Below are 16,025 nucleotides of genomic sequence, written 5' to 3'. Positions count from 1 at the left end.
GAGCCTCACACCAAATTGTCTAATAGCTCTTCAAAATCGCAGCGTGCTGCGCTGCTAGGAGGCTCACGAAAATCTTGTGGGTGCGAGCTTGGCGCACAGCTCCCGGGGAGCTCGTCTCATGCGCTGCGTGAGCTGTTGGTATCTAAGGTGAAAAACAACTTCTTGGTAACGAAGAACCTCAACAACTTTTTTCCGTACACAACTCAAGTGTCTGGTTGGTCTATGCGATACGACTAGGGACTCTCAATGCAAAGGTTAAGGTTTCAATTCTCGTTCGTTTAGGAAGTTTTTGTCGTGAAATTTTCTAATTTAATCAGCACATGAGACGCAGCTCATGAGACACATCTTGAGAAAAATGAGGCGCACAACTTTCAGTCTCAAAATGTGGCTCCCGTACATGGGACTACAGCACGTGTACATCAACTCTGGTTTAGGCACCTTCACGAGCTCTCTGTAACGAAACAAAATACTAATCCTAACTAACTAAACAAAAAATTAGGTCAGGGCTTTAATGAGGCACGTGAAGCTTAGGGTGCCGTTATAGTTACGCGTGAGAGTGGGAGTGCGCGTGTGCGAAGCCGCAAAGAAGAATATCAACAATAGCAAATTCACGAAAATCCTTTGGACGCGCACTTTCACTCTCACTTTGAAGCGGCACTATGTCATCGCCGTTAGGTGCACGAGAACAGGTCTTGCTCCAGGGTATTTGAGGTGACGCATGGGGGTTTCCCAGAGAGCCCAAAAAGGAGATTTCAAGAAACTTCAGGAGCATTTCAAAAAGAGGTTTCAAGGGATTTCATGAGCCGTTTAAGGGCGTTCCTACATGTTTCGTTGGCGTTTCAATTGTATTACTTTAGTATCAGGGACGTTTCAAAGGTCTTTAAGGGTAACTCAGGGGCTCCTAGAAGCCTTCAAACGGCCTTACAAGGGTTTCAGGAGTGTTTCAAATCATTTCAGAGTTCGGGAACTTCAAATGGATTTTGGGGATTTTACGGGTGCTTCAATCGGGTTAGGGCACACCGGGGCAAGTTGAAGCGGGTGGGGCAAGATGAAACAGCGGGTTAACATGATGTTCTCCAATGATGGTGAATAGCTTGAACGCCATAACATATAGTTTTTGATTCAAACAATCTTTTGATGAAAGCAAAGTTTCTAAATTGTATTGAAATCTATTCCGAAACTTCGCGTTTCATATTGCCCCACCTGTTTCAACTTGCCCCGGTGCACCTTTTAGTGTATTAGGGATATTTCGAGATATTTCAGGGGCATTTGAAGACGTTTCAAGTGTATTGTTGTTTAAAGGTTAAAGTTTAAAGTTAGGGGTTTTTCAAAGAGATAACGAGATTTAATGAGTATATCAATAAATAAACTTTTCGGCTCAAACCTGTGCAGCAATTTAAAAAAAAAACAACCTACTTTTGCCTCAAGCTCCCCTAGGACCTCCAAAGCATGGAGTATTTCTGTTTTTATGCATACACTCAACTTCAACTCGACCAGGATACCATAGACATTCAATACGGACTGAATTAAAGAAACCTTACACGTAGCCAGACTAACCAGGCTACCGTGTACCCTGTAGCGAACCTGGTGCAACCGTGAACCTTGTTTACCATCCACAGGAACAGACAGACAGATAGCCCCCCATCCCTACTCCACACTACTGTATCCCATTTCTCCCGACCCGAAACCTAATTTGCATAATTCAATTTTACCATTGCAGCCGGCCGGTGGTCGCCGTGGTCCGAGTGGAGCGAGTGTGCACCGGACTGTACCCAGACGCGTCACAGGTCCTGCATCGGTGGACCGGTGGCTGTGTCGTCCTCGTCGTCATCGTCGTCATTGTCGTCGGCAGCGGCTGCCCTGGTGGCCAACACGACCAGCGGCAGCCTGATGGACAAACAACAGCCGTACTACGATGGCAGTACGATCAACTGCGTCGGCAAGAGCCTCCAGTCGGCCAAATGCACCGGAGGGGCGTGCAGCTACAGCGTTCAAGGTAGGTGTCCTGGGGTAGGGATTTTTGGAAGGATGAATGAATATTTGGCGGGAACAAGATTGCAAATCAACGCGTATTTTTTCCATGGAATTAATCAATGGACCCTTTTGGTAATCCTTGAAGATAACCTTGAAATAATTTCCGGAAAAATCATTGGGAAAATAATAAAACGGTTGTTTCAAAAATATGCTACAGAAAACTATGTAGAAACTTCTGGTAGAATCGTTTCCATAATTCCTAAAAAAATCCTGAATAATCCTTGAAAATATTTTTGGAGAATCCTGGGAATACTCCTTTGTTAATCCCTTGAGAAATTTCTGAGAGAGTCATAGGAAATTTCCTGGTAAAATCCTCGGAAGAATTCAGTAGGGAGTAGAATAAAAGTTGGAAGAAATCCTGGAGGTATAATCTGTGGATCTGTAGATCCAGATGACGTTTGGTAGAAAAGTTTAAACTCCGCACTCAAGCGTCCCAAAAACGTTCGTTCTTTGTTTTATTTAATCGTATGATTCAAATACTTTATATCTTCAAAAACGATTCAGCAGCCAGCCAGTCGAAAATCCTACACTTTAGCACGCTTAAGCAGCACTTGACCTCTTCCAGCGCAAAAATGCCTTCTCAAAACCATCATCATCACCATAGTCATTTCCATGCTTCGCGTCTTCATTGACTGGACTGAGGCTTTAGGGGGGATATTATATCACTTTCACGTTTCGCTATAATCTCATTAAAATGGACAACGACAGAGCACTTCAACCAAAACGGGAACAACACACACAAGCAGCTCAGTAGCTGTAGGCGCAAATTAAACGCTTCCAGAATGGCTGTAGCCATCATTCGAGTTCAGTTTTTTACTGCCGGTAACTTTTGAAGATGGTGAATTTCCTACTTTGGTACGTCTTCGTTTAACCGTCGTCGTCACGTCCTAGGAAACGCCGAAAGGAAACGAGCGCGAACATTTAATTCCGGTGTCTGTTACTTTCCGGGGAAGAATTTTATTACGGTTGCAGGAATGGGTTCTGTTCCAGAGTAAATTCAAGCTCATATTGGAGGATTATTTCACCGTTTTCCGACGCCCCCGCTGCTGCCATGTAACTTGATTCTTATTGGTATGTTTTAATTATTTCAATCGGCTGTCAAACAAAGGGTTCGATATGGATCTGCGTTCTCTGCGTTCCGCATCGGGGCATGCGGTGGGCCATCTTTTGGCCCATTAAGGAGATTATGGAGTATTTGCTTTGCAGGAGGAGTATTATAGCTGGATGTTGTTGATGGTGTGGGCATAATGCATGTGTGCGGCAGCTTCGGCAGTACACAATGGGATCAGTGGCAGATAAAAAGTGGTCATATTATGTAAAACCTGGTATGAAAATGGATGAGAGCCAAGTTTCAGTAAGAACGTAGAGCCATAATGAATTTCGATTGATTCACGGCTTTTCGGGCCCGTATGAAGCTGATCACCAATATTACCTTCTTTTCCCGATCAGCCTAGATAGTTGTGTAGTGCCAGTAGCGGTTCAACTGGCTAAGAATAGCACTACGGACCGCCTGTTACAGTGGTAGGAGTCCACTAATCAGGTAACCCCTAATTTAAGGTGTCTACGGATGCTTTCAAGCAAGTCATCGCATACTGCACTTCAAAAGGCGTTCTGTAATTGTTGGTAGTGATGCTAATGCTCACCATATAATCTGGGGCAGCTCAGACATCAATTTTAGAGGCTCCAGTTTGATGGAATACTTAAGTAGTACAGATCTTGGATTACTTAACATAGGCAACCGACCAACCTTCATGGTATCTGCTAGAGAGGAAGTGTTAGACATAACGTTTCAGGAACCCCCGGTCAACCAACTGGGATATTTTTACCGATTTCGTTGCAGCCAAATTTCATGGATACTCACCGTCTATTGACACTCCAAGTGATTAAGATGATGCCGTTGATACTACAACGGCCTTCATCATGAAAACTTTTGAAGAAGCTTGCCCTCTGCGGTCTGTGAAGACCACCAGAGGAACCCCTTGGTGGAACTCTGAATTAGCGAAGCTCAGGAAACAATGTAGAAAGAGTTGGAACAGGCGACGTTCTGCTAGATCGGAGGCTTTCAGGTAGTCTCGCAAGGCCTACCAGAAAGGTCTTCGGGTTGCCGAACGATCCGGCTGGAAAAACGTTTGTACAAATGTTTCCAGTTTGAGTGAAGCCAGTCGGTTGCACAAAATCCTTGCGGAATCTAAGGATTTTCAAGTGAACGAACTTCGTTTGCCGAATGGTGATTTCACTTCCTCTGATGAGGAACATTCCACTTCAATACACACCTCCCCGGATGTGTGGATATTACATCTTCGGATAAACCTGATATCTTTTCTTGTAGTTATGATTCTTTTGCTTCGGCTCACAGTATCATAACTTTAGAATCGATTGAGTGGGCACTAAATAGCTTTGATCCATTCAAATCTCCTGGAGCAGTTGTTTTTTTATCCTATTTTGCTTCAGATGGTATTTGATCATTTCAAACATGTTTTGAAACAACCACTTGTTTGCAGTTTTGCTACAGGGTATATTCCCAAATCCTGGCGGGATTACTGTAAAGTTAATTCCGAAAGTGGGTCGTGCGTCGTATGAAGAATCAAAGAGTTTCAGACTTATAAGTTTGACCACTTTTCTTCTGAAATGCTTAGAACGCATTGTCGATCATCACATCCGTGATGTTCATATGGCCAATGTGCCGCTTCTTGTGAACCAGCATGCTTATCAATTTTGAAAGTCCACTGGGACTCTTTTACACAAAGTTGTTTACGATATCGAGAAGGCATTCGCTCAAAAGCAATCCTGCTTTGGTGTTTTCTTAGATATCGAAAGTGCCTTTGGCAACGTGCCTTTCGATCCCATATTGGTATATCTCCAATAATGGTTTCCAATTAGGAAATTCCGATTAGGAAATTGAGTGCTTGTGGATGCCCCCAAGCAGGAGTCTTATCACAACTTTTGTGGAATCTCGTAGCAGATACGCTATTGAGGCAACTCAATAATAGTGGTTTTCCTACTTATGGTTTTGCCCACGACTACCTAACATTGTTAGTCGGTATGTGCATCAGCACCCTTTTCGACCTGATGTAAAACGCTCTTCAGGTAGTTGAGGGTTGGTGTCGCCAATATGGCCTTTTGGTAAATCCGAGTAAAACATCTATTGTTCTTTTCACGGAAAAGCGAAACCATAAATGGTGTTCGACCTTTACGTCTCTTTGATTCTGAAATCAATGTGACTGAACAGGTAAAGTACGTAGGAGTCATTCTTGATTCCAAGCTTTCCTGGACACCTCATGTTGAGTTCAGAATCAAGAAAGCTTGTATGGCCTTCAGGCAATGCCGGCGAACCTTTGGTACAACTTGGGGGGCCAAAACCCAAGTATATCAAATGGATTTACACAACTGTTGTTCGACCAATATTGGCCTATGGATGTCTTGTGTAGTGGCAAAAGGGTGTGAGGGGAAGTGAGAACGGCCCTGTTGCCAGCAATTCCATAATGTGTGTGTCACAACACACTTGAGGTTCACTATAACACTGTCGAACATTTGAGGTACCTACCTTACACCACATCATAGATATTGAGTTATATATGAATCTGCATTACCAGTGTTGCCAGCTACTGCAAGAATTCCAGATTTCAGATTTTCTCCAAGATTTACGATAAAATATATTATGTATTTTTCTGAATTTCTGAAGTAGTTGGAGTCTTTTTAATTAGAACTCTACATATCATGAACATCACACCATTAGACAGTAATTTGTAGCTCTTATAATACAAATTAAATCAAGACACTTGAATGAAAAGATGTTCCTTGTGTTTTTTAAAGTGTTTTTGTTTCGTGAAGTGAGATATTGTGGTGGCCTCTGCAATATGGTGGCAAGCATTTCCCAAATGAAGAAGAACGTGAACCAGGTCGACCCTCAGGACGATGGTGGCTTAGGACCGTGTCCTACCAACCCCCTCCCCCCCTAATCTGGCCCTGGAAATGAACGAACTAATCCGCAAAGAGTTGTTGAAGGGATTTCCAACGAAAGTCCTAAAATAATTGTCTGAGTCGTTAAAAAATGGCCGGAGAAATTTTTGAAGGAATTGCAATAAAATCTTCCTATGCAAGAAAATTTAGAAAAAAAATCTGACGGAACTATCGTAGCAATGAACAAAGAAAGTGTCCGAAATCTTCGAATCAGTTTTCGGAGGACTAAAATTAAATCAATAAAATACTAATATAAATCCGGAAAAATTTTCAAAGGAACTACAAAAGAAATTCCTTAAGTATTTTTTTGTCAGGAATTTATCATGAAATCACCGAATAAGATACCAAATAAAGTGACGAAGAAGTTGCTGTTGCAATTTCCAAATAAATTCCCGAAGAAATTGTTGATAAAATTCTAGTGGAACTTCCAAGGAAATTATTGTCCCTGATTAAGAATTCTTCCAGGAAAACCCCTCCATGAATTATTTTTTTTTAAATCATCGCCAAAAGGGTAATTCATGCTAGAATTCCTTTTATCACTTCTCATGCAATTTATCAAAAGATTCATATTGAAATTGGTTCACGAGTTTACTCAGAAATGTCTTCCGAGATTCCTTCTGGGATTCTTTAAGGTATTATATAGAAAATTATTCCAAGGATTTCTACATAAGTTCATGCTTGTATTCAATCATATATTTCTTCAAACATTTGTGAAAGAATGATCGACAGTTTTTTTTCCAAAATTCTTCTAGATTTTTTCCAAGAAACTCTCCTAGGAATTTCTTTAGCAGTTTTGTCAGGAATTTCTTCAAATGTTTCTTGGAAAGATGCTATTCCAAGAGCTATTTTTCACAAAGGATTCAAGATTCTTTCAGAAATTCTTCTAGGGCTTTCCTTTAGAAATTCTGAAACTTTTTCAGAAATACATAGTTGCTCGAACCTCGAACCTTAATTTATTTAGGGATTATCTCGTTCATTTATTTGAAAATTCCTTCAGACACTTCTGAAGATATTTTTCTATGAGTTCCTCCAGTTGTTAGTTAAATAGTTCCTGAAGATATTCCTTCGGGTATTGATTTGGATTTATTCAGATCTTCCTTCAGGGATTCTTTCCCATTTTCTTTAAAAACTCTTTCATTAATTCCTGAAGAGATTGCTCCAGAATCTATTCCATAGCATTTTTCTAAGATTTTTTTCTATAAATACCTTTGAATTATTTGCAGAGTTACTCCATAATACTCTCATGTATTTATTCTGAAAATTATGGGAATATCTTAAGATGTTTCTTCAGGTATTCTCTTAGGTATTGTCCTAGATATTCATCAAGGAGATCCCTAAAAGATAACTCCAGAAATTGCTTCAGGAAGTTTTGTCCAGAAATTCATCGAATTAAACTTAATGAACTTTTTTCTAGGTATCAGGTATCTAAAAGGCGTTTTCAAAAGATTTCTTGAAACAATTCTATAGGAATTTCTTAAAAATGCCTTCAAGGATTCCCTAAAAAATATTCAGAAATTTTTGGGCAATTTGCGGAAGAACTTCCAAAAAATTATTATATTATTTAAGAAATCTTGAAGACAATTTCCTGAGCAATGTAAGATTTGTGAAGAAATTTTTAGAATAATCCCGGAAAACTTCATGGCAGAAATTCTAAAAATCCACTCAGGATTTTTTTTTCCTCCACTGCTGGGGAAATTAAGCCACTGCGTCTAACAAATGGCTTAATTTCCCCAACAGAGGAAGAAGAAACTCAAGAAACTTGGTGGAATTCCTGGAAAAAAATATTGAGGAATTAATCGGAAAGTTCTTCGAGAAATTCTTCAAAAATCTTGGAGGATTTTCTAAAAGTAGTATTGGATAAATCTGTGGACGTTTCTGTTTTTTTATGGAAAAACAATTTTGAAAACCTGGCATAGATAAGCATCTGCAAAGATACCTAGAAAAAAACTCCTGATACATGTCTAAAGGAATTTCCGTAAAAATCCCTATAAATGGAAAGTTGTATGAATTTTTTTTAAAAATCAGTGGTGAATAATTGGAGTTATCTTTAAAGAAAATGGATAGCTTTCTTTGATAAATACTAAATGAATCTCTGCTGCAAACTCTGGACGAACTATTGCCTGAATCACTAAAAGTAATAATGCAAGGATCTCTGGAAGAATTCCTGTAGAATTTTCTGGATGTACCCAGGTTTCTGAAGAAATACTTGAACGAATTTCTTAAAGAATATCTGGAAAATTATCTAAAGAAACCACTGGAAGAATTTACCAAATATATGATGGATTTTTATTTGCAATTTTCAAATAAACTTCCGTTCAATTTTCAAACGAACCCTGAGAAGAATCTCTTAAGTAATTCTAGGTGAAGTTTTAGAAGAAACTCACAGAAATATTCCTGAAGGAAATCTTTTGGCGAAATTTCTAGAGGAACCTTCGATTTTCTTAAATAATCCCTGACAGCATTTCTGAAGGAATCCGTGGATGATTTCTTGAAAAAAATTCTCGCACGAATTCCCAAAAAATCTTAGGGGGTTTTTATTAAGGAAACCCATGAAAACTTTTCTAGGTTAAATTTTTGAGAAATTTCCGGAGGATCTTTTAACGAAAATTCAGAAAAAGGAGGAAGTTATTCGTGGAAGATTTTTCAACAAACTTCCAAAAGAAATCCTTGGAAGACTTTCTGAAACGTATTCTTGAAGGATATCGGGTATCGGAAGGAATCCAGGAAGGTGTAACAAAAAAATTCCAAAATTATTTTTTGGGCTGATCACTTGAAAACATTGAAGAAAATACAAAAGAAAACTTACAAAATTGTTGGAATTTTCTGAAGGAATCAATGATATAATTTCTGAACGAATTTTAAGAAAAATCGCGTAGGCAATTAAAAAAATCCTTGAAGATTTGTTGAAAGAATCGGTGGTAGAATTCCTGAAGAAATACATGAAGGTTTTTGGAATGAATTTTCGAAGATATCCATGGTAAATTAAAGAATTCCTTAGATTTTTTGAAGAGCCCATAGAGGAATATCTGGAAGAATTTATGGGTTAATCTTTTAAATTTTTGAAGAAATCCCGTTCCGAATTTCTGAAGAAGATCTCGGCTTATGTTTTTATTTGTAGGGTTTTCTGAAGGAATCCCTTAAAGATGCTTCAATATCACAGAGCTTTTTTTGCACGTGTGAGGGCACAAGAAAAATTGGAAAATTTATAATGGTAATTTATTGATCCGATGTGTATGGAGGGAATTCAGGAAGATCAACATTTGAAAAATTTCACAGGTAACTTTTTGTATATGTTTGTGAGGCCACAAATAATTTCGAAAAAAAAAATACATGAGCAAATCACTAAAGAGGCATTTTCTCCCATCAAAAATCATAAACTTTCATGGATGGAAGCACAAAAAATAAAAAATAAATATGTTGTTTCCTTATACCTGCGAAGGCGCTCATGATGGGAGATACATTTATTCTTTACTTCAACAGCTGGTTTGGCCGAACGCCATTTGGCCGAAAGGGTCATTTAGCCGTATGCCGTTTGGCCGAAAAATGAATTATGATTTGAAATGACCATGCCACTGTTCTCCGCATCAACATGAATCAAAAGAACAGCCTATGATTAAAAGAAGGAAACATATGCGATGAAATTGACAGTTCTAACGCCAATTAATCCCAAAATGTCAAAACTAGAAAGAATAGAAGGAAATATTTGTGATAATCATAATGGTAGTTTGGCTGGCAAAAACTTCCTCTGAATTCATTTGGTCATAATTCGGCCAAATGACCCATTCGGCCAGATGTCATTCGGCCAAATGGCGTTCGGCCAAATGGCCGGACACCAGAGCTAGTTACTCAGGGTGTAACTTGGAGTAATCTCGATGACACCACTGTATTTAGAATCCTGCATAACGTAGCTTTGTCCGACGCCATCCGGGTAGTCGCTTGTGTGAGGCAACGATGTATACTATCACCGATAATGTTCCTGAAATGTATGCTGTTGTATGCCAGTGAAACGTGGAGCGAATCTGTAAACTCTTATTATTTTCTTGAACCGACTTTTCGAGCCCTCTAAGCAGAATACCCTCTTCGAATGAGTGTAATCAGTTTCGTACCTTTTAATTCCGCCCTATGTTGCTTATCCTTTGACAGATACGCGTATTTCGACTACCACTTGCAATCTTCCTCAGTGTCAGTTATCCACAGTGTCAGTTATCCACAGAATTCAAGTGGTAGTTGAAATACGCGTATCTGTCGAAGGATAAGCCACATAGGGCGGAATTAAAAGGTACGAAACTGATTACACTCATTCTTATTATTTTATTAATTAAGCTATATAAAAGGCTTTTTTTGGCCAGGTTTACGATAAAATACAATCCACTATACAGCAGTAGATCAGCTACAGCGGTAACCGAAAACGTTTTCGGCAAACATCTCGTCGTTTTGGAATCCTCAAAAGTGCATATGTACGGAGGGATTCATCTGATGTGGATATGCCGGCATGGAAAGCTACGGGCTCAGCAGGCTCCGGTTTATTTATGGTAATGATTGTTTGTCAAACATATCCACCGCCAGCAGAGCCAAGTTAGCAAATTCTGTTTACAGATTGTTATGCTTCATTTGGAGAGCATTTTGTCCTATCTGTTCCGATCGAACATGTACGCGAGGATGGTGCAATGCACTAACACTAGAGTGTCGTGACACATCCAAGCTCCACCCTGAGCCATTACTCAAACACGCGGGGATATATGGCTGTCGCCTACAGAGAACACGTTCATTAGGACCGTCGTCGTCCATTTCGAGACGTCCCTCCGCAGTAAAGTGCAGACATCCTTCAGTTTCAGTAGCCTGTGCCAGACCGACGACGGAAGCAGTTTCCGCTCAAGAAAAGACAAAAATTGTCATCTTATCAAAATATTTCCATTAAGGATTTATGTACACGAAAAGTGCTTTCTGCTTCTGAAGCAGCAATCGGTCTCAACTCCCGGGGAATCCCTTTCGATTGCCGATGAACCTTTTTTTTTTGGTCTCCGCTCTGTTTAATCCCAAACAATTTATCATTGCGGGCTACCCACCCGATACGTGTCCTCTTTCGTAGGCAGCCAGCTAACCAACCAGCAATTGGACAATTCGTGTGAATGTTTGTGTCAACAATCGACAGCACCCCAATTAGAGTGCATTAATGGATCGTTTCTGGCGAAAAAGAGAAAGCCCAGTTTCGACCGTATTTGTGAGTGAAATTGTTCCTCTTCTTAATAGTAGCAATGACCGATTAATTGCGTACAGTTCATCTCCGATGAACTGACAGATTTCAGTTCAATTTCACCTGAACCTACAGTACCACCGCCTTTCCGCCACACCGTCACCGCCCTGAATTATGCCATTCCGGATGCTGATGCTACCGCCGACGACGGCGATGGCGATGATGATGGCGATGGAATGGATTTTTTGCTGCCCCGGCCAAAAATCCCTAGGGTGGGAAAATGCATGGAAAGCTATGGACCGGACCAGCCAGCAACTCAGCCAGCATACAGGACAACGATGATGATGAACGGCGACGACGACGTCCAGGACCAGAGCGAACGACGGGAAAAGTGTTTACCCAAAAAATTATGCAAATGAGTGATAAACGTTGCCATAAATCAACGGGACACGCTCTTGCCGTTTCATTGCTGCGTCATCGTCGTCGCGCCACCCCCAGTCGGTGAGTTGGTAGGTTGATGGTGGTCTTGTTCCGCCGTTGTAGACATTGTTGGCCGTGATGTTGGCGGTGATGATGATGATGTGATGCTGGTCGGTGGATGTTCAGGATTCTGGGGTGAATGTCCATCCGTGCGTCCGTTCGTTCGGATGTCATCAACAGAGAGTGCTCGGGCAACGATTGATGATGTATGGGTGGATAAAGTGTCACTCCGCTGTTCAGACGGGGTGGCATATTTCAGGATTCATTTTGTGACACTTCGATCAGTTCACTTGCAAAATTGCATAAAACTATGAAAGGCAACGTATTCCCTTTTTTCCTCTGTCTGAAACTATACCGTATAGCTGTAATATCAACTATGTAATAAATAAGTCTTATTGTCATATTTCATTGGGCTCGATTTAGAATATTGGAGTAACGAATCAGTATTCCTATTGTTTCCGTCCAAAATTATTGATAAGCTAATACGATTTGTCTGTGGTTTATTAAATTTGTATTGCGTGTTTTGTACGAAATTGGGTCTTACCCAGACAACCCGAGAAGGGCACTGTAATAACGCATAAAGCGTAAAGAGAGCCTATAACTCCTTACCACAGCGGGTCAAGGACTGAACGTCCTGAAGATTCAGGTTACTGAAGTCAATTTCACTTAATAAGTGTTTTCCGAATACTCGGCAATACAGTTGCGCAAAAACTGGACAGTTACATATCAAATGATAAGAATGTTCCATAATCGGATTGACAGCTATCACATACAAATGAACCAGCTTACTGAATATTCGCCATGTGATAGCTGAGTCAGCAGTGGCCAATGCATTGACCAACATACCGCAATTCTGCTTAAACAGATTTGTAAGATACTTCGCCATCCCTAGAGATGGCTCAGTATAATACAATTTTGTTTGACAACATGACTCTAAACTATTCCAGTATTGTTTGTACTGAGTGGGAGCCCAGGTGTCAAACTGAAACTTTCCCCAACACTTCGATACCGGAATAGTTGGCTCAGGGCCAATGAAGTCATGTGATGCTCCAGTGTGAGCTAATTCATCAGGCATTTCATTTCCAACGATGGAAGAATGGCCAGGTACACATACCAGGTGAACAGCGTTTGCTGTATTCGGCTCCTCGATTTGAGTTCGACAAGCGATAACTATATTCGACCTAGAGTTGGCCGAAGCAAGTGCTTTAATGGCAGCCTGGCTATCTGAACAGAAGTATATTACTTTGCCCATTACGTGCTGTTGTAGTGTCGATTGCACTCCGCACATGAGCGCAAAAATTTCGGTCTGGAAAACGCTGCAGTGTCTACCAAGTGAGTAAGACTGATACAGCCATAGCTCACGAGAATAAACACCAGCACCTGCTCGACCATCGAGAAGGGAGCCATGAGTGTAACATACGATGCCGTCTGAAATACTTCTTTCCAGGTATCCAGATGTCCACTCTTCTCGGGAAGGAAATTTCGTGGAAAATTTCCTGTATGGCAATTACAAGCAATTGTAAGATCACTTGGAGCAAGGACAATTTGTCCCAATTCACCAAAAGTGAAAAAACTAGGTGTGTGTTGATGTGCGGTTCACAGGAGTTTCCTCTAGTAGACCGAATACCCGTAGACGGTAAGTGCAAGCAAGTGCTTCTTGTTTGAGATGAATGTGTAGTGGGGCAACTTCGAGCGCTGCCGTAGAAGTTGAAGAGAACTAGACATCGCCATTAGGCACATCCTTTGAAGATGGCCTAACTTTGATTGAACCGTTCTCATTTCGCCCTTTTTCCACCACACAAGACATCTATAGGCCAATATTGGCCGAACCACAGTAGTGCAAATCCATTTGATATACTTGGGTTTTAGACCCCAAGTTGTACCAAAAAAGGTTCGTCGGCATTGCCCGAAGGCCATACAAGCTTTCTTGATTCTGAACTCAATGTGAGGTGTCCAGGAAATCTTGGAATCAAGAATAACTCCAACGTACTTTATCAGTTCAGTCACATCGATTTCAGAATCAAAGAGACGCAAAAGTCGAACGCCATTACGGTTTCCACTTTCCGCGAAAAGAACAATAAATGTTTTACCCGAACTTACCGAGACGCCATATTGGCAACACTAACCTTCAACTATCTGAAGAGCGATTTGCATCAGGTCGAAGAGGATGCTGATGCACAAACCGCGCAATGTTCGGTAGCTGCCAGCAAAACCATAAGTAGGAAAACTACTATTATTGACTTGCCCCAATTGCGTATCTGCTACGAGATTCCACAAAAGCGGTGGCAAGATTCCCCCTTGGGGGCATCCACAAACACTCAATTCCCTAATCCCTGTTAGACGCAATGTCGAGAAGAGATATCGGTTTTTGAGCATTTGGTGAATCCAATTGAAAATCATTGGAGATATGTCATAACTCCGTGCAGCTTCCAATATGGCATCTAAAGGCACGTTGTCAAAGGCACCCACGATATCTAACAAAACACCCAAATAAGATTGCTTTCACGATATCGTAAACAAGCTTGTGTAAAAGAGTCAGTGGACTTACCTGATTGGTAGGCATGTTGGTACACATGAAGAGGCACGTTGGCCAGATGAACATCACGGATGTGATGATCCACAATGCGTTCAGAAGAGAAGAGGTCAAATTGATGGGTCTGAAATTCTTTGCTTCTTCATACGACGCACGACCCACTTTCGAAATAAACTTAACAGTAATATTCCGCCAGGATTTGGGAATATACCCTGTAGCAAAACTGCAAACAAGTACTTTTTTCAAAACATGTTTGAAATAATCAAATCCCTTCTAAAGCAAAATAGGATAAATCCCATCTGCCCCAAGAGATTTGAGAGGAGCAAAACTGTTAAGTGCCCAGCCCACTCAATCGATTCTATAGTTACGATACTCCGTACCAAGGCCAGAGAATCATTACTACAAGAAAAGAGATTATGTTCATCCCATGATGTAATATCCACACATCCAAGGAAATGTGTGCTGAATAAGCATTCCAGAACTTCCTCATCATGGGAAGTGAGATCGCCATTTGACAAACGGAGTTCGAAATCCTTAGATTTCGCAAGGATTTTGTTTAACCGTCTGACTTCACCCAAACTGGAAATATTTGTACAAGACCGGAGAGCTTTCCTGTAGGCCTTGCGAGCCGACCTAAAAGCCTCCGAACCAGCCCAACGTCGTCTGTTCCAACTCTTTCTACATTGTTGCCTGAGCTTCGCCAAATCATTTTTCCACCAAGGGGTTCCTCTTGCTAGCTTTACAGACCGTAGAGGGCATGCTTCTTCAAAATCTTCCATGATGAAGATCGTTGTAGTGGTTGTAGTATCAAAGGCATTATCTCAATCACTTGGAGTGTCAATGGATGGTGAGTATCCATGAAATTTGCCCTCAACAAAATCAGTAAAGAGATCTCAGTTTGTTGACCGTGGATTCCTGAAACGCAAAGTTTGCGAGGTAACATTTAAATGTTCAAAAAGGATGTAGCGATGGTCAGATAAAGATTCTTCATCTGACACATGCCAATTGGTCAGCTCGTGACTAATTCTACTAGAGCAAAGCGTTATGTCTAAGACTTCCTCTCTCGCAGATACCATGAAGGTTGGGCGGTTGCCTATGTTAAGAAATGCAAGATCTGTACTACTTAAGTACTCAATCAAACTGGAGCCTCTCATGTTAATGTTTGAGCTGTCCCAGATGATATGGTAAGCATTAGCCTCACTGCAAACAATTAGCGGAAGGCCATTTGCGTATGCGATGACTTGTTTGAAACATCCGTAGGGGATGGTTCGTCATGCTGTAAATAAACCGAATAATAGACGTATTTCCTATTGAGGTTTACAACAGATACATCAATTGTGATAGCACATACATCTCTGGTGGTTAGTTCAGAGATGAGTGTATTGCGTTGTTGACAAGCACATAGGTTCGAGGCATGACACGCGAGTTTGCCCCTTACTGAAGTAAGGTTCTTGGACCAAGGCCACTTGGGCTGTACCATTTTGCATAAGTCTGCAAAGATTGATCATTGCTGTTCTTTTATGCTTAAGATTGATTTGAGCTATCCTAACCGTAGTCACTACCCAAACTAGGTAAGATTAAACTCGCAATAACAGCACAACAAAGAACAGCAGCAATAAAACCAGATCGGTATTGATGGAAAAACGCCAAAGGCGAGGATACACAGAACTCACTGTGTAAATCGCATAATGCGAAACCATATAGGCGACATTTTAAACTAATTAATAACATCTTCATGATTCCACCCTTATATAGCCTCAATTTTAAGACCAAAAACGGGCAGCTACGGGCCCAAAAAGACATCCTTGTCCCATAAAAGCGTAA

At 40.8% G+C, this 16,025-nt stretch overlaps 1 protein-coding gene across 1 annotated transcript in view; it reads left to right on the top strand.

Moving 5' to 3' along the window:
- LOC109398676 (netrin receptor unc-5) overlaps positions 1 to 16,025 on the top strand; it is a 611,474-nt gene that overhangs the window by 188,528 nt on the left and 406,921 nt on the right. Inside the window, exon 7 of the mRNA XM_062850694.1 lies at positions 1,721 to 1,996. Coding sequence (XP_062706678.1) covers positions 1,721 to 1,996 — 276 coding nt within the window. The remainder of the gene's footprint in view (positions 1 to 1,720; positions 1,997 to 16,025) is intronic.

This window comes from Aedes albopictus, chromosome 2, assembly GCF_035046485.1.
Source record: "Aedes albopictus strain Foshan chromosome 2, AalbF5, whole genome shotgun sequence".
Classification (NCBI taxonomy): domain Eukaryota; kingdom Metazoa; phylum Arthropoda; class Insecta; order Diptera; family Culicidae; genus Aedes; species Aedes albopictus.
Note: the sequence above shows the minus strand (reverse complement) of the source record. Positions and strands in the feature narration are given on the sequence as shown.